Below are 18,853 nucleotides of genomic sequence, written 5' to 3' on the forward strand. Positions count from 1 at the left end.
GGGGGGGGGGGAGGGAAATGAGGAGAACAATATCGTCTTAATTGTCTCTATATAGCTCCACAGTTAAAGTATTACTTTTTAAAGGGACATAATTTATTCTAGAGGCACGGTGTTATAACAACCAGTACATACTTTCACCGCAGCGTAACCCGCTCTATTCTTCATTGTGCTCTCCGGTTTTGTTGCTTTTGCAGAACTCCTTGTTACCCAGTCCCCTATACTGTACTTACAGTTTTATTCAATTTAAGCCAGTTCCTGCAGTCCTCAGGCGAGCAAAACTCCTCCGAAGCCTCAGGAGTTTTGCCTGCACCAGGACTGCAAAAATAATCTCCCTGCAACCACCGTTTTCCCCCCAAAGTTTCTTTACTTTTATTGCTTTAGACAATCGGGGAAAGTCATCCAAAGAAAATCAACCCCCAGTCTGGGCCTCCCAAGCTCCATTTGCAGCGAGACAGCCTGAGCGCGCGCACACGCACCGAGACACACGTACACACACGCGCGCGCGCGGGGGGTTTGCCCCCGGGACCCTCTTTCCCTGTCCCGTGCCGGTGGGGAGCGACTGGAGCTACGTGAGGGGCCCACGGGGCCGAGGGGTCCCAGCGGGACGGGATGCTCTGCTGGCAAGTTGCTGCAGAGGCTCTGGCTCTTTGCTCTGTGGAGTTTGGGGGACAAAAGGCAGTTTTCAGCTGCGTTTCTTGCCTGGCTGGGAGTATTTTAGAGTACGCCGTGCAAGAGGAAAGCGAGGGGAGGTGATAATTTGGAACTGGAGGGGAGAGCGAGCGCTGTCTCCAAAATCCCCCCCAAAGCCTCCAGCGCCTGGTCTCTGGCGCGCTGGATGTCTGGGGGTGAAGCAGAGAAGTGAGCAGCCCTGCGGCTCTGCTGGGAGAGCAAAGGCAGCGTGCACGGCCTGATAAAAGCAGGGCAAAAAAAAAAAAAAAAAAAGGGGCAGACGGGACACGCTGGCGAGGAGTTGGGCTGTGGGCAGCAGGAAGAGCGAGGCGCAGGGCGGACAGGTGCAGGTGGACGGAGGGACAGCTGGGGACGCCAGGATGAGGGGGCCAAGACAACAGCACGTTTTCAGAAGTGGGCAGAGAGAGGTTGGGGTTTGGAGGCCACAGAAAGGGAAGAGGAATCGGGGTTTTGGAGAGTCCTAGGTGTACTGGGCAAGGAGATCAAAACCAGTCTCCAAATTAACATGGACAGAAATAGCAGCATGGAGGAAACTCTGGTGGTTTTGCCACATTGACCTTAAAATTAAAGTAGAAAGTGAGGTAGAGGAATAACGAATGAATTCAGCAGTGAACCCTCCTTCCCAAATCTCCCCTCAAACATGGAAAGTCAAGAAGGCATCGAGCTGCACACAAAACTCTTGAATGCGAGAACTTTTGATATCTGCGTTTTTCCCGATGCTTTGTACCTTGCTAAACCGAACAAAGCGCTCTAAGAAACGCGGAAGGCCGTGCACCGTGCCTGTGCTCAGCACTCGGCCCCCTCCCCTGGGGTGTGCGGCTGCGGGGATGGGTGACGGGATGTCCCCCGTTACACCGCAGGGAGCCCCTGGTCAGGGCCGTGGTGGCCGCTGGGGTCGGGAGGATACAGGAGCTGGGTGACCAGGGTGAGGAAATGCCATCCCAGCCTTTGGAAGTAGCCACCTCTCCGGTGGAGAACTGGGAAAAGCCTTCACAGCACATGATCTGCCTTTGGATGAGGAGGGATGTATTAGACATGGTTGGCTAAAGGGAGTTGGGTCTTGGCCTAGTGTGGAGTGATTTTCACACATATTGTGAGATGCCAATGAAAGTCCTGGTGGAGTGTAAAGTCATTAAATGAGATGAAATTAAACAATTTAGTTATTTCTGCTTCATCATATTTGTGCAGTATGGCAGGCAGAATGAATTACTACTAATGATCAAATTTAGTAATACTAATTAAACTATCTCAATTTAATTAATACTAACAGAGAAAACAGACAAAATTACTAATGTAAACCTTGAACTTAAAACCAAAAGGTGCCTCCGCTTTTATGAGTCACTGAATGTGAGGCTTTTCTCTGAAAATAGAAGGTATAGAAGTGGCTCTTTGTACTCCGTACGTAAGCTGCTCCATTGTACGGAGAATTATAGCTTTCCCCCATCTTTTTTTTTTTTTTAAACTTTTTTCTAAATGTTACTACTTTTACTCCTTATAATTCCTGAAAAGTGTCCAGGGGAAGAATCTGGACTGGTTTGACTCATGCAGCATCAACAGGATTGATAAAGAAGTCAGCACTACTGGGATAAGTTCTGCCCTTTCACTATTGTTAGGAACACAATGAGTTTATAAAGAGCTTCTGGAGCCTCCCTTGCTCCAGAAGGAATATAACCTGGCCTATACTTTCAGATTTAGCCTACAGAACCAGGAAATTGGGAAAACTCCAAAACTAAACCCATCTCTACATCAAGGAAGATTGCTTTGGGGTCACTAAGAGACAGTACCTGTAGCTGCAAAATAAAAACTCTAGACATACATGATGACTGCACTGCAAGCCCTCCCCATAAAGAAAACGTGAATTTTTAACCTTTATCTTACTTGAAAAAGACTAATTTATTCTGCTGTGAGAGGTATAAGCAAAATACAAGCGTAATTAAACAAAAAAATGACTGTATTTCTAAAAGACAGTCCTGCCAATAACAGATCTTCCATCTCCTACTCTCATTGACTTCAGCAAATGTACAGTCGGGTCCAATACTGCAGACACATTTTTTAACCCAAAAGACTACAAGAAAGTCCTAAAACAAAAAAAAAAAAAAAAAAGAGAGAAGAGCCAAACAAGGAAAATGATGTGTAAAAGTGTTCCTACAAAATCTCAAATCTCATTGTTTAGCACATGCAAGGATGAAAAAACCCAACCCCACATGCAAATTTAATATCTAAATTTATTCCCTTTTTTTAAAAAAAGGTACCTTTTCTACTATATTTAAAAAGAGGTAGTTATGGCAAAAGCACAAAAGGATACCTAAAGTTGTATAAAGCTCCTCCAAGCAATGCAGAAATTACTGCGTTCTATCTCAAAGGTGGCTCATTTTATTGGTAGTGATTTTTGTTACTCATATCTCATACTTAAAATTACATTTCATTGACTTCTGAAATGTATTTAGCTGCATCTCTTTGTGGGTAATAACTAGTATTTGTATAGATGATGTAAGAGTTGGGTCATGCAAGTGAATATGCGTGAAAATATTATGACTATAGTGTCAGTACTGTTTTCAAAATTGAATATTAATAACCAAAGTAACTAAAGGCTACATAGTCAAGCCTACAAGATATGTTCATGGTTAGCCTCTTGATTTATTAATGTCAGATTTTTTTCTTTTTAAAGGTATCCTGGGTTTGGATTCTATTTCTGCAGCTTTATCTCTGTTCAAGTAGAATATACTACAAAAACAAATGCCCAAACCAAGATGATACCTTTTGTTGCTCTGAACCAGGTTCTGAAACCAGGTAAAGTTTGAAAACTACAACTTGGCATCCTTACTAAGAACACACACTCCATTAAATTTTAAAAAAATATGCAGGTTTTAAGGAAATTGCAGTAATTTTGCTGTATTTCTTTCGAAGCCCCAATCCTTCCCTGTATGCTATTTACATTTCTCTAGGATAGTCCAGCACTAGGGAACGTGATGCTCAGTGTCTCGGGAATGTGTAATCTGCTGCGAAGTGGAGAGTCCTTCTCCATTAATAAATGGCTTCTCATCTTTTGGTCTCTTCTTATGGAATTTAGTATTAATTTCAGAGCGAGATAGCCTGTTTTGCAAGGTGTTCACCTCTGGAGCTTATTTATTCCTTGACCTCTGCGTTAAGGCCATTAAGCAAAGGTGATTCTTAGAATAGGTAGCTTAGTGCCTATCCATTGGGAAGGATGTAGGGATTGTGGCCTTTAATTTTTGACCTTCATTGTAGATTGTGGTCCTAATCCTTTGATTGCAGAATTGTTAAAAAGTATATATGGCAGTTGGCAAAAATCTTAATGTTCCAGTAAATGCAAAAGCCATAAATTCAGCTGCTGACCTTTTCCATCCAGGTCACATGTGACACCTACTGGAGTTTGTCAGGCTGTGTGGAATTTATGGAGCTCATATAGGTATCAGCTGCGAAAGCTGAACTTTCATGAAATGTCTTTCAAAGGCACTTCCAAAACCCTTGTAAAAAGTCAGTACGTCTTTTTTTTTTTTAAGGGTATACATTATACACGCATTTTAAAAGGTCTCATCATGCCATCTCTGCAAATCTTCAACACTTAGGAACCTTCAGCTCTTAAATTATTACTCTTTACAAAATAGAGAAATCAGGCCAGGCATGTAATTATTGTGATTACCAACTTCCAACAACCCCTCTCCGAGCCTACAGAATACGCTGAACCTCGGCGCATTCCTTTCTTTCTCTTGTGCATCTCGCTGCCCCTCTCTGAAATCAATGGTATTGATGGCGTATTGTCAGTCAGGGAAATGTGATTTGATAGTACCCTAAAGCAGTTGCAAAAGAAGGGAAGAAATACAAAACCTACTCAGGTCCACACCGTGAGCGCGAGATCAATGTTTTCAATAATACGTTCGCTGCCATGTAGCACCCTAACTGTCGCAATTAATAATGTAGAAGGAGCTGATTAACTTAAGTAAAGTGCTCTCCACTGTGTAAACACATGAAGATCTATAGGGCAAAAGAGGAAAGAACGAACAAAACGTCATTTTTATATTTTATGTGGACACATTCTTGCTTTCTATTCTGCTCTTGTAACAATTACTGTACTAGCCACTCTGACAGAGTCAATAAATCGATCTGGGACCTGATGCAGCAGCGGGGCAGACTAATCCAATACAGCATTATCTGCTATGGAGGTTGGGGGTGGGCGTGGGGTGGCCAGGAAATTGGCCAAGTCAAGTAAAAGCAGTAAGAGGCACATAACTATAATCTTGCCTTACACTTGTTTGATTTGTGTGTGCGCGCCCGCATGCACGTGTGTATCCACACAATCGTGCAGCTCCGCAGGAGGAAAGTGCTCTGCCCATGCTGCATCTCCAAAGTCCTTGTGATACTCCAGCCGGTCACAGGACCCTGTGGTTCAGAGAGCATCAGCACCCACTCTGATTTAATCACGTCGGCAGGATTTAAAGATCTGGCGACTCTCTCCCCCACCACACCAAAGTTAGTACCTGCTCCCCCTCCCAACTGAGCCCACCCCGACAGCAGCAAGAGCTGCTGCTTGTCCACTGGAAAACAAGTCTGGGAATTCCCTTCTGCGTGCTCTGTACCCGTGAACTAGGAGCTGTCACGTTTTGTCAGCTTAAACGGTCACTTGGGTCTGGTACTATGTCTCTGACAGTGGCTGCACTCCTCTTGGGAGGAAGATGCAAGAATCTCTATAAAGGAGGTGGACCAAAATGATTTGGCCTGAGGGGAAGCTTCTTCCCAGCCCCATGCAGTAAGTGGTAGGCCTTGTAAATCCATGTTAGCGGGGAATATGAGATTGAAAAAATAAAAATAAAAGAAAGTTTCCTGCTGAATGGAAAAAAGAAAACTGTTTTTTTGGCAGAAGTTCTTCAAGAAGGAGAACATAGGCCATTGTTACTATGAAGACTTTTCAATGAAAACACAGAAAATCATTGCCTTTTAGAGTAATTGTTTAGCTAAAGAAAGGTTACACAGCTTGTAGAGAATTTAGTAAGAAATTAAATCTCTCCAGCTCATTCATCATATTTCTGCATTTGCCAACTCTTCCCACCAGGCCCACACTTACTTCTCCTCTCTCTTCTCCCCTACTGTGGAGCATAAGTAATGGCCATAAAACCCACAGAAAGGGTGCCTTACGCACAGGCTTCCTGTTTATTGTGAGGAGGGGGAAAAAAAAAATGCAGTAAGTTTAATTGCTTAGTTTGGGAAATTCGTCTATGTCCATGGTAAATAATTGTATGCTATATCTATTGGAAATAGGATGCTTAGTGTTAGTTTTTTTTTTTTTTAAAAAAAAAAAAGTCTGAACTGCTCACCAGAGCCTGCAAGGAGGAGGAAGAAAAAGCACAGGAGAAAGGATCCCTCCTGCTGAGGACTAACCCAGGCATTTCTGGACTGATTTGGCTCCAACCCACTTTGAAGATAAAGCCATGTGATGGCACTAGGAAGTTTTCTATGAATCTTTACCTTTATAGTGCAGTATGTGCTTTCTTCTTGAGGTACACTGTTCTCTGCTGCTTTGTAAGAACTGATCTGAGAACGAAATTTCATACCGCCCCTCTGCACGAAAGCTCAATTAAAGGGGCTTTGTGCACTGAGCTGAGCAGGCAGCGAAGGGAACGGGAGTTGGGGAGTGACCCTGATTTCTGGTCACCTTTGTACCTCCTCTCTGCGGAGCACTCTCTGGACTGTCATTAGTAACTGTGATCAGAGCAGCACGTTCACACTCACGCTGCACTGGGGACGCGTGGCTCTGGAGCTATTATGTGATCAGGGGCACATCAAGAGCCCCACGACCGCATGCGGGCTCTTTGCTCCCATCATGGTGGAAGCATCTCAATTTTAGCTCAGCGAAGGATTCAGCCAACATTTCCTTGACTAATTTCAACCAAAGAGAAGAGTGAGTTTAATATGGGCAAACACAAAGCGAATGCAGGATCTGAAATCTCCTGTCAGCCTCCCAGGGTCTGAGACCTGCTGCTTGATAGATTGACACTGCATTTTCTATGCACGCTCTCTCTAGACTTAGACATTTTTAGAGCCATTTCCAGGCCACCCTCATGATCAGGCCAGTATAGCTGCTTTCTGGGTGGAAGATAAAACACAGCATCAACCTCCAGGTCACATAATCAAGTAGGTTGGTGCCACTCGTTCTGCAGCAAAATACTTTTTACTATGAAATCAAAACTTTCAGTGGTCATAATAGGGGTCAAGACCACAAGAGTCCATCCTTCAATACACTTCAGCCCAGGCAATGATTATAATTTAAGTGGTCACACATACAACTTTCTCTTCTCACATGCTCAACCGTTCACTGTAATGGTTCTGTTCCTGATCTCTGTTTTGGGTCTCCTATTTCTTACGAGTATTGTAAATGTCTAGTAGGATGGTGATCTATGAGGGTGCAGGGCCCACACAGGCTCAAGGAGCAATCTAAAATTCAGATGGCACTTTGGGCACCGTGTAACTCTGCTCTGGCTGTCGGAGGAGAGCAGCCCTCGCTTCCCATTGCTGATACGGGAAAGTCCACAGATCCCTGCTGGTTTTGGAAGGAGAGTGATCCCTCTAACTTCAGCAGCTCTAGAAAGTAGCAGTCCCACACTCAAAATTGTGTTTTTCTACCTAGTCTCTGCATATTTCTGTTCGTTACCCAGGAGAGACATTATTCCTGCATGCAAATGACGTTCTGAACCTGTTACTACATTTGCTGCTACGGACCAAGAGAAGGAAAGGGGCGGTCAAGTCTCTGCTTAAGCAAAGTGCTTTGCAGAAAAGTTTTTTCCAGAGCCATGCGTGCTGGCCTAGGGAGGTTACTTTATGGAATATGTAATTCTCAGGGGCCTGAACTGATTTGAACAAACACTTCCAAATTAGTGTTCTTCATCTTCATTCACGCTCAAACACAAGCGCTGCATTCAGCCCTGAGGGTAAATATTCTTATCCTTAGCACTGATCTGGCTTATAAATAGTTCTGCTCAAAACCCCCAAAATAAAAGGCCTGATCTTGTTCCTGCAGCCTCTCATGTTCTCTGCACGTCCCCAGCAATGGACGAGCCACACGCACCCCTCACACTTTTTCTGGACACAAACTGCTCCGCGAAGTGGAGCGGTGGCTCAGCTGTTAGCACCACCACCAGATCCTGACCTTGCTCTTCCTCCCTGAGGGCCCAGCAGGTGTTGCCTGTTTGACCAGAGCAATTCCTGGGCACTGGGAAACAGGAGAAAGAGAGAAGGGTGCAGAGGCAGAAAAGGACGGGCAGCTTGCGGTCCTCATTAATAACGCACATCAGTGTGAGCTGTGCCTGGGTCTGGCAGCTCGGCGTCCCTTTCTGACGGTGCAAAGGGCAGGGCACTGGAGCAGGGGTCCGGCGAGACGCAAAAAATGGAAAATCCCCGTGAAACGAGGCACGTGTTTTATTTGTCAAAAGAAAAATGTGTGCACTGGTTTCTTTCTTCCATAGGGTGGCAATGGAACCTGGGCACAAAACAGCTTCGCGGTTTCAGCTGCAGGAGTGATAGCTCTGGAGGAACTGCATTAGCTTCCTATTCAAGGTGCTGACTTTGATCTATGAATCCTATACGCTTTCGGGCCTTGGTACCTGCAAGACCGCTTCCCTGCCTCCCCCCTGCCTGCGCCGCCTCCAGCCGCGGCGAGGGGCATCACCTGCACCACGCTCCTCCGAATTAAGTGTCGAGGCAGCAGTGACTGGCTGTTATCACAGAAGGACCATCTACTCTGGAATTTGCCTCCCCCCCTTGTCTGACAGAGCTCACATCTGCTAACCTACAGGACACAGCATAAAGCTCATTTTTTTTCTCGTGCCCTTTGTTTTAAAGTGCTGCCAGTGAAAAATTGCAGGTTGCAGTTTGCTTTCAAAAAGGATTGTGGGGAAGTAAAATAGTCTTTCCCTTGTCTCTCGAAAGTAATTGTACAATTAGGTTTGTATATGCACCTGAGGCATAAGGTGGTTTTTTAGAGATAAATAAAAGCCTAAACCAAAAAGCTACAAAGATACCACTGTCTCATTCAGGAAAGGCAGAGAACAGGAGCAGATCTAAAGAAGTTAGCAATTTCCTTATCCTATAAACATTTTGCTAAACTTCAGTAATTTCCCCCAAGTTACTACAGGGCAGCATTACTCTTTTATAGATGCGTTTCACAGCGTGCATTTTTGTACCCGGTCTTTATAAGGCTGGCAGCAAGAGCACAGCTGTGCTTCTGAGCTCGCTGGTTTTCATACTCGTTTTGCTGCCTAGATAAGCTTGTTTGACTTTTGGCGTTTTTCCTTATACTTTATTGCAGTGTGCTAGGTGAGTTACGGGCCTTTTGGTTCAATTGTTTGGCGTTATAAAGGATGAGCTCTATCCTGATCACTGTTGTAGCTCGGTGGCTCGAGGGTCCCACCGGGGAAAGTGTCACAAGCCAAGACCTCAGCTTTGCTATCCGTGGTCTGACTGTAACTTTGGGATCGTGCAGAGGCAGAATCAGGAAGAGCTTCTACTTCTGTTCTTCTAGAAAACAGTTTTATCTTTTCCTAGAGAAAGTTAAGGGAATAAATATTTGGTTTTGCACTTAACTATGTTTTAAAAACTAACTGGCATGGTTTAGATTAGAGAGGGATTTTTCCCGAAACGGCTGGACAAGAGGGTACGTGATACACTTTCTCTCTCAAGCAGAGAAGAAACCCATTTAGTTTCTCACAGGTGGTAAAGCAGTTGATCCTCGGCCTGCAGTGGGAGGCAGCTTCTGTTGTGTGCATCCTCATAACCTCAGTGTGTAAGGCACACGGGCTACTGGCAGGTAGGAGTGATTAGATGGAGCAGGCGTGTGTGGCTCAGGAGCTGATTTTAGCATCCTAAGTACAATTTCCAGGAAGATGTAGGGTAAGTAGGTGGCAAACAGGACTGTGCCTAGTAAACAATGTTTAGTGCAAAGTGGAGCTGCAACACAGTGAATACTTACGATCCCTAACGGAATTTTGTACCATAGAGCAAAGTGAGGGCATTTAGAGATCAGCAAACATCCTTTAGAGCAGTAAGTGACAACGCAAACTCCGGTCACAAAGAGCAGGTCGCTAGTTTAGTGTTACCAGCTGCACATACTCCGAGCACGTATCTTGTGTTTCACAATTACTTTTATCGCTTGGTTAGGGGAAAAAAAAAAAAAACCCACCCCAAACTCAGAACCCTTTATTCTGTATTAGCGTTGTTGCTACTGATAGGCTAGTCCCTAATTAATGTGATGGTACTTTCCCATTCCTCTACCACTCTCCTTATTACAAGTCCTTGGCAATACCAGAGACGTATCTATTACTTAGTCATGAGGTATCTAGACCAGCTTGCTTTTGAAACTAAAGACTGCGTACCCCAGGCATACTGTATTTCTGATTTGCATATGGAAAAGGCAAGTTAAAAAGCTGATGCCCCCCTATTGCTTGCGAGTCAAGTAGCAAAAGTAAATGATTTATCAAGCAAAGGTTACAACACCTGTGCCTTTTTGTCAACATATACAGAGGATGCCAAGTCAAGTGTTTCTTCTAATAGCTCAAACAGAAATTTAGATTCAAATAACCCCCCAGATAGGACAATTATGCGGTGAGCCGCTGGAGTGGCAGAGTGATGGATGGGGTAAGCAGAGGCAGTGTATGAAAAAACAAACCGACTGAAAAGTTCTGAAGCTGCTAAAACCAGACAAAGCCAAGAGCCCTTTTGGGGCCTTTGTTATTGAATCAGAACTACTGACTTAAATCAGTTTATTTCCTGCTCTCTTCTGTCATGGAGCTGTTGTCCTGCTACAACCTTTGTTGACACAGGAATAGGGCCTTTTTCTAAATAAAATATTATGTAAATTCTAAAAAACTCTTTTAAGGAATTATATCTGAGGCAATGTGACATAAATCAGAACATGCTGCTAATGGAAATGTCTACTGCTAATTTTTATAATGCCCATTAAGAAAGGCACGCACTGGTTTTGGTTGTTTAAAAACAGCCCAGGACAGAATGATCCTCGCTCAAACCCAGCCATGCTGTTGTACATTTGTCTGCGATTTTATTCCAACATTCTGTGAATGCCCATGTATGGGAAATGTGACTTGTGCTGAACGGCGCTGTCACATCCCCGTGCACAGACTCACTTTTGCAGCATTTTAAGGCTAATAACGATGATGCGTAACTAGTGCCTGTAGTCAAACGACCCACCAATCGGGAGAGAAAATCAGAGCCACCAAAACGCTGACCATAATGTTTTCTTATAGCTTGGAGCTGGACCGTAATTTTAAAAAAGCAGATGTTCAGATACAGTCTTCATTTTTATTTTGTTGTTCCAGCAGTAAAGAGTAGCTTAACCCTTCTATTTGAGCTTGACTTTCAGAAGCTCTGAGTGTTCACTGCTTCCTCCTGTCTGAGGGAGCTGTGTGGCCTGGCAGTTAGTGGTCCTCAGGACCCATATCTTGGGCTGACTCTGAATGTACTATAAAAAATCCTGATGGAAAGCAGCCACCCCAGCTGCTTTTAATAACACAGTCCGATGTGTTTTTATATTTTCATTTTGAAAATATCCTATGTGATTGTCCTATACACTAATGCCCTGCAAAAAGAGTACAAAAGCGTGCCTTTGTTTAGAGGAACGCTAAGTAAATCCCAAATTCTTCCAGCTAGTATTCTTACCTCCCTCCTTCTCCGATTTAAAACACAGTCAACTTCAGAGTTGTTTCATGAATAAGTCGTGAGTTTTGCAGATAAATTATATATTTCGTATCAAGCGGGTTGTGGTGGTGTAATGATGTACAGAAGCACAGAGATGCAGCTGGAGTCAGGGACTGGAAGTCAGTCTCCTTCCCCACGGCAGCATGTTTGACTTTAATTGAAAGCTGTGCTTGAGTATTGTTTTTCACCGTACAGCATTGTTATTCACTATACTGCATTACATAGAAGCACTTAAAGTAAGGGTAGAGCACTTTAAAATTATTTCAGTCATAAATAAGGAGGATAAAAGTTTACAGTCAACAAACTTATCTGGGAAACCTAGGCTGCAGGATGCAAATAAGTTTAAAATATTTTGGAGACTTAATACGGTTGTGTCTGACTACATAATCAATTTACCAACTAGTAGTTTTTCAAGTCTTCTGGAAAAGGTAAGTAGCATTCTCCAAAGGGTTTCAAGTTTCCTGAGCTATGGAGGAAAAGACCAAATGCTTAAGGACTTTAACAGTATACCTTGACATTCCTGTTTCCCAATTTCAGTGTATTTCTGTGTATTCCAGTTGTTTCCAAAACGACTGGAGAAGTAAGATGGAAACGTGAAGGCGGATGAAAACTTGACACATACGCGAAGCAAATAAAGGAAGAGGCCTGAAAAGTGGGGTGCGGGCTGTGTTTTGTTAAGGCATGGAAAAGAAGTCAGAACCTGATGGGTTAAAACCCTGCTCAGCACTGCTGGTGTACTTTCTGTGACCCTATTTAATACAGAGAAGGTTTGAGATTCGATGTAGTTTAACCTGTGCTGTCGACAGAGCTATAAACTAAAGCCCCTAAATTGTACACAAAGAACAGATAGCAAGAAAACACATAGTGTTCACGGGCATCTGGTTGCAGCCCTGTAAACTGAAAATCTTCGCTGATGAGTGACTTGTGTTTCATTGACAGCATAGGTGCTGAAGGCCATCGCAACGGAGTCTGTCTTCATGCATATACTACACTGTGGCATGTGACGGCCGTTCATCTGTACACTAATTATTCGGATGCATATGAACGATTTGAAAGAACTCACAAGAGCTAAGAGTAGTGCTCCCCAGTTTGCTAGTTATTTGAATTCTTACTTTTTAGTCATCGCAACCAACTCAAAACAAAATCACAAATATTTCTTGCCGTTGACCTTTAAAAGAATTGTAACATAGTCAAGCAATCACTTAAAACTACAAACTGCAGTTGTCCTAAAGCACTAGTGTTGCTCACTTTTTTATACCTTCTCCCCCATGATAACGTGATATTAAGCACAGACTTAATTTTTTCAACATCTGGCTCAAATTAGCTGCTAACAAAACTGCCAACAACTATTTTCTTAATCGACCCTGGGAATTTGATACAGCTTGGAAAAAGCACATTTAAACCTCGTCCTTCTCCTAAAGAAACACAAATGTTTACTTGAGCTTCTGATTTGACCATAGCAGGACTATGAATTCAGTTAACCCAGCTTTATAGGCCTGCCTCAACCGGACTTTTTTCTCTTTGTGTAAGGAAACAGATGTGCTCGCAATTACAAAATCTCCTGCTCACTCAAAGCCCACCATGCAAATGGCCAGCCAGGAATCTGAGTCTCTTTTTTTTTTTTTACATGGAAGTCATTGGAGAAGTCTCCCGTTGTATCTGGTGGGGGACTAAGGTGCGCTGTTACCTGATGGGTGTCTCTGAGCTCCTTTTGCACATGCAATTAAATGCACTGCCTAGGGAACAGCTTGGAGCAAAAAGGCTGTGAAAACCCAGTCCTAGAGAAAAAAAAAAAACAAACCAAACCCCTGTGCGCCAGAAGCCAATATCTTAGAAAGCAAGAAAGATCTTTCCAGTTACAAAAGCAGAGTTATTACTACATAAGCCCAAAAAAACACAACAGACAAACAAACTGCAAGTGACATTTCACTGTAGTTACTGAGACCATGTGGGTGAAGTGACAGCGGCAATGCAGCTGGCTCCGCGGGGACACGTTAGAGTACACTGAAGAAGAAGAGGCTGCAGGCATACAGAGAAGTCGAAAGCGGCCCACCTGAGTCTGTTGAGGGATATTTACAAAGCTTGGATCCCGTGGTCCAACACTGACGAATCGGTTTGCGGGGGAGGTGCTGGGTGTCGAGTAGGCTGTGAAGGGAAGGGACACATGCGTTGAGGAAGCGGCACTAGATTGCACACGAACAACACCAAAACACACTGTCTCAGAGCCACCTAAGCAGATGTTTAACATAGAAATGTGCAAACGTTTTAGAGAGCGAGAGTTTGGTTTTAGACACTGGAAAGGTTTGGTCTTAATGGTGGGGATATAAACACAGGCTGCTCCTTGCGAGGCAGGACGGCAACGACGTGCGCTCGGGGAGGAGGGTGCTGGGTCACCTGCGCTGCTCTCCATCCCTGAGGAGAACCCTGCAGGCCCTTCCATGCTGGGGTAGCACAGGAGACTTCTGGAGGTCCTGAGATTGCCTGACTGTTTTCACTCAAATATGGGCTATCTCCGGTTTTCGTGGAGTTTTGTATAACTGTGAATTTATTAAAGAGCTTATGAACAGGATCAGACCCTTATTTCATGCTAATCCAGCATTCTCTCTGGATAGAAAGTTTTGGTTTTCATACTGCTGTGGTCTGCACTCTCTAAAATGTTCACTTGATGTGTTTGACAAACTAGGAAGATCCTTTCGGTAAAAAATTAATGGGTTGCAGTTTCACTGGGGTGGTAAGTGCAATCAGTCTGAAGGCTGAAGCTGCCTTTAAAAACTGGAATGGCTCCCATAAATGTAAAGCTATTAAATGCAATGCAAGCCAAGAACCCAGATTACTTCCAAACTTGAAATACTTTAATGATTTTATTGTTGCATTATATTCTCCACTGCAACTGTCCACAATGCCACGTACTTCCACATCCAAAAGCTTTCAATGCATTTTCAGCCCTCTTCTCATTTGAAAATCCCCCATGCAATCTTTTCCCTTGTTCAGTTTTTTGCATGTTCAGATCTAAATTCAAATAACCTAAATAGACGCCTTAATACAAACAGTGATTCTGCCTATTTTAAATATATTTATGGGAATGCATTCTGCTGAATAAAATCCCCAGACAATCTAACTATCCAATGAAGAGACAAAAAACAATGTTAAAAGGAAAGCTACTTGCCAAATTCCAGTCAGGCTAAATATAATGTTCAGGCCTCAACGCTACAGAAAAATAAAGTGAGTTGGAGAAGACACTGAGTTGTCTGTGTAGACGAAAGCCTGTTGCCTTCCTGAAGGCACAATGTTTGGTGCAGAGGCATTACGTCGGAGGAGCCTTTGGTTTAAGACTACCGAATCAGACCAATGCTCCACCTTATCAACTCTCCTCTCTCTTCCAGAGGCCATAAGCAGAGGCACAGGGAAGAGTCAAAACAGGTCACATATTCACTTTCTCATATTCTTTCCCACCCTCTGATTATTTTCAGCTCAGGGACTCCCTGTGTTCAATGGCCCGCAAGGGATTTCTCATTGATGAGTGCCCAGTCTGCCCTTGAACCCATGCAAAGGTTCTGCATCCCACAAAGCCCTTTAGTGAGGAGTTCCCAAGCCTACGAGCATGCAGAACCGCATCCGTCCCTTGCCTCTCCACCCGAGTCTCACAACCGTCTCATGATGCCTCCCTAATTCTTAACAATTAGACAGCTTCACTTTCTCAAAGAGCATTCTCCTGAAATCACCCCAGGAACTGCATATCTTCATTTCTTACTGATCTGGGGGGAGATAAGGCACTCCTGACTTCTAAGAACAAATTCTTCCCAGTTGTTTCCGGTGAGGTGAGCTTTTCTCTCCAAAAAAAGCTAACGTTTTGCTAGTACTTGCAAAATTCATGCAAGGAACACCTTTCCTTCACAAAGTTTTAAAGGAATTTTTAAAGTGCACTAATTCATGTTTCCAAGCTGATTTTGCAAACTGCAGTGCAGCTTGCATATTAGAGTATGAACAGGTACACTGGTTGCTATTCATATCTGCAAATCAAGGAAGAAACGAACTGAGTAGATTTGGTGAGATGTTCTCCTTGCCTTTTTACCATGTTAATTTGCTTAATAATTCAAAGAAGCCACAGATTTGCAAAGGGTTTATCTCTGTTGCTAGTGCCATGTATTAAGATTCTTCTGTACTGTTTCATGGTGAGGTTTTTTTTTTTTTTTAACTAACTACTGAACCCTATGTTGTGTGCAAGACTAAAAATTCCTTCTGCAGTGGGGAAAATCAACTTAAAGCTCAAAACTCAAACATCTGGTGTTTGGTTCTTTTGGTCTACTTTTAAGGAAGCAGAATGAGTGGAGAGGCCATTTAATCCCTTGGAGCAGGTAAGTTCCACTCAGAACGGAAGGAACTCAAGGTCCTGTTTACAGTTCCCTATTGACGGATACTTTTGCTGTGATATTTGGTAGAAAATCAAAGGGAAACCATCAGAATGTTGTCTTAAATGGCTTCTCTGTTCAAACAAAAATTCTAAAACATTTGAAAACTCTATAATATGCACAAAAGTTTCCTCAAACCCTGCTGGGTGAATTACTATGTATAACTTTCTTCCGTAATGCTCCAAACTATGTTTAACTTGCTTTCTGAAAATACTCAGATGTCAGCTTGGTATTTCCTTAAGGTCATATAACTACTTTGCTAGAGCCGGGAAGTGAAGAGTACCAAAACTACATACATGCAGAGCAGGCTTTACACTGGACTCTCCCAAGACGGCAGTCCCACTTCACTGTAAAATGCCACGCGACGTTTGCGGATTGTAAGGGGCCTTTTTGGCTAAGAGTATTAAGCTGACATGGAATACGTATCAGCAGTGACTCCTGTTTTGGTGAAATTTGATTCAGAAAAAGGAGCAGTACCGAGTGTTGCTCAGACCATCACCAACACGGCTTCTAGCTGTATCTTACTGTCTTCATAAAAATACCCTTGTTGGACTTGGAGGTGGGATTCCTGGAAGTCTGAGATTAGGATGGGGCAAACTGCTCTCACGGGTTAAAGCTGCCTCCTATTATAGTATACATAGGCTAAGCCTACGGTGGGGTCTTCAAACTCCTTTTTAGGAGGGGGAAAAGCGAAAGCGTGGAAAGGAACAGAAGCCAGGTCTCTTAGGCAGATCTGATCATTATCAGCTTTGCTCCAAGGGAATTGCATAGATCTACACAAGCTTACCCTAGATGATACCAGCGTGTTGGGCTTGAATAGAAACATCTTCCTGCCCAGCCTAGTCTTTCTGCTACTGGAATTCACTAAGGATTGTTTGCAACATCATAGCCTATAGCCAAGGAAATGAATGTGATGCCACAAATTTGCTATGATGCTTCACTTCAGGAACAAGCAAAACAGGAGCTGGCAGAGAAAGAACATTTGCTCACACAGACAGCTTTGATATTTAGCCAAAATGGCAAGAAATTGTATGAAAGACAAGACAAACAAACAGTTTTGGGAACGTCATGTATTTTAAAGTTGCCTGCAGTAGGAGAATGTTAATTTAAAATATACTTCCCTGAAATAATTTCTATTAAGTATAGGAGTGTGCCATTTATCAGACAGTTCTGGATTAAAAGGATAAGCCTTTGATTAGTGAAGATGATTTGGGTGAGCGATAACCTAATGTACCACTAGGTCTCTCTCTTACAGACCACGGTGACAGGTACATGTGCCTCGTATGAAGAGCTGTACTGTTTCATAAAGGACTAGGAGTCAGTTTAGCCGTTGTGGAGTTGTAGCGAGAAAATTAACGGGAGGAACGCAGTGCAATACAGCAATTCCTACCACAATGCAATTGGCAGCTGAGTCTCTGAGAGGGAACTGCAAATTCTAACAAATTAAATGATACACTCATCACCCTCTTTTTTATGGATGGGGAAAGGAGCAAACAGAAAGCTGAAATGGCTTGCCCAGAGGGTGCTCAGTCAATGCACAGCAGAGAAAGGGAGAGAAATCCAATCTGATTATGAATCCAGCACTATAGTCACAAGATCATTCTTCTCATCCTGACACACGTGCTGTTTAACACGAAAACTCCTTTGTGCAAAGGGACATTAACTGATAACTATCTTGCCCAACAAGGGAAAATAGCTAAGTTTCTCCTCACGTAGAGTTGTGAACCTTAGAAAATAACATCTAGTTTAAGAATGCTCTTTCAAAATCATGGTGTACAGGATGGTAGTATCTTAGACTCTGTGTTGGAATGAGGGCCACGGATTCTAACAGTCAGATCCAGTTATGATAGTGATAAAGTCCAACTAGCACGTAGTGGAGGTGGTGTCTTCTTTGGGCAATGAGATCTTATACCCAGAAAATGTCCAGTTCAAGGAAATACTGTGTTGTGTTTGTTATGGGTTACCAAGCAAACAAAATTGAGAAGAGATCCGAGATAAGATAATTTGGGGACTGCTTCTGATATCAAGGATGTGTTCTATTGAAAAGGCTTTTTATGGAGGAAAAATGAACCCTCCCGTACCTCACGAATCCCATCTCCATTGTGTCATCTCACTGAGGAAAATGCTGGCTTTCCAAAGGGATAGGCTACACAGCTGAAATTTTCAACTCCCAGAGCATGCCTGGCCACCCAGTAGTGGCAAATCCCCAGTGTGCATCTCCAGGGGCTCTTCCTTCCTTGGACAGCACTAACGTTCATGTTTTGGTTAATGTCACAGCTGGAGAGTTTCACTATTGCTCTGAGAATCATTAACCACCTTGTTGTGATTTTTAGCTCTCATTCCCAGGAGGCCATGCTGTATTGAACAGCTGCTCCTGGCTCCTGCACCCCTCAGGAGGGCCATATTCCAATTTTTGGTAGAGCCTTAACTGCGTTTTGTTTCTGCAGAGGGCTTTCTGCTAGACCAAAAAAGGGAAGGAGAATGGAGCAAATGCCAACCCCTTTCACTCCATTTCCTTGGCGGGGGGTTTCATTCTCCTCCACACAGCTAAGGAGAGAGTCTGGCCAAAATCTAACATCACTCCTGCCTTTGTTGCATAAGTGACTTTCCAATATCCTAAAGCTCTGCAGGGCAGCCAGCCATAACCCAGCGACACTCCCAGAACCGGTGCACTCGAGCAGTTCGTAACCATGGAAAACACCTTTTTGTGCAGCTTTTATGAAACTCCGGTGAATCTGCCCTTGCTATTTGAAGGCTAATATTTAGTTAAGGAAAAAATAAACACCGACGAAAATGGAGGGTTGGTACTGACTGACACACTAAATGGAGTCCAGTGGGCCCTTCTGGTAAACTCTCACTGCGAGCCTAAGAACTTCAGGTTTATTCTCTATGGGGCCAGCCACTTCCACCGGCTTTGATATATATATATATGTAATACTTGTTCTTAGAAAATGCTTCCTATAGTCTACTCTTTTTTTTTGTAAAATTTATCCCTAAATTAAATTCTATGCTTCTTTACGACTCAAGTCACT

The 18,853-nt window shown here is 43.4% G+C and overlaps 1 protein-coding gene across 6 annotated transcripts in view; it reads right to left on the bottom strand.

Annotated features, from left to right (window-relative positions):
* Positions 1-18,853, bottom strand: part of NFIA (nuclear factor I A) — a 346,337-nt gene that overhangs the window by 12,825 nt on the left and 314,659 nt on the right. For all 6 annotated transcript variants that reach the window (XM_026853504.1, XM_026853499.1, XM_026853503.1 and 3 more), the window contains one exon: positions 13,466-13,557. In XM_026853504.1, the coding sequence (XP_026709305.1) occupies positions 13,466-13,557 (92 nt within the window). The remainder of the gene's footprint in view (positions 1-13,465; positions 13,558-18,853) is intronic.

This window comes from Athene cunicularia (assembly GCF_003259725.1).
Source record: "Athene cunicularia isolate RWA chromosome 8 unlocalized genomic scaffold, athCun1 chr8_part1, whole genome shotgun sequence".
Lineage (NCBI taxonomy): Eukaryota > Metazoa > Chordata > Aves > Strigiformes > Strigidae > Athene > Athene cunicularia.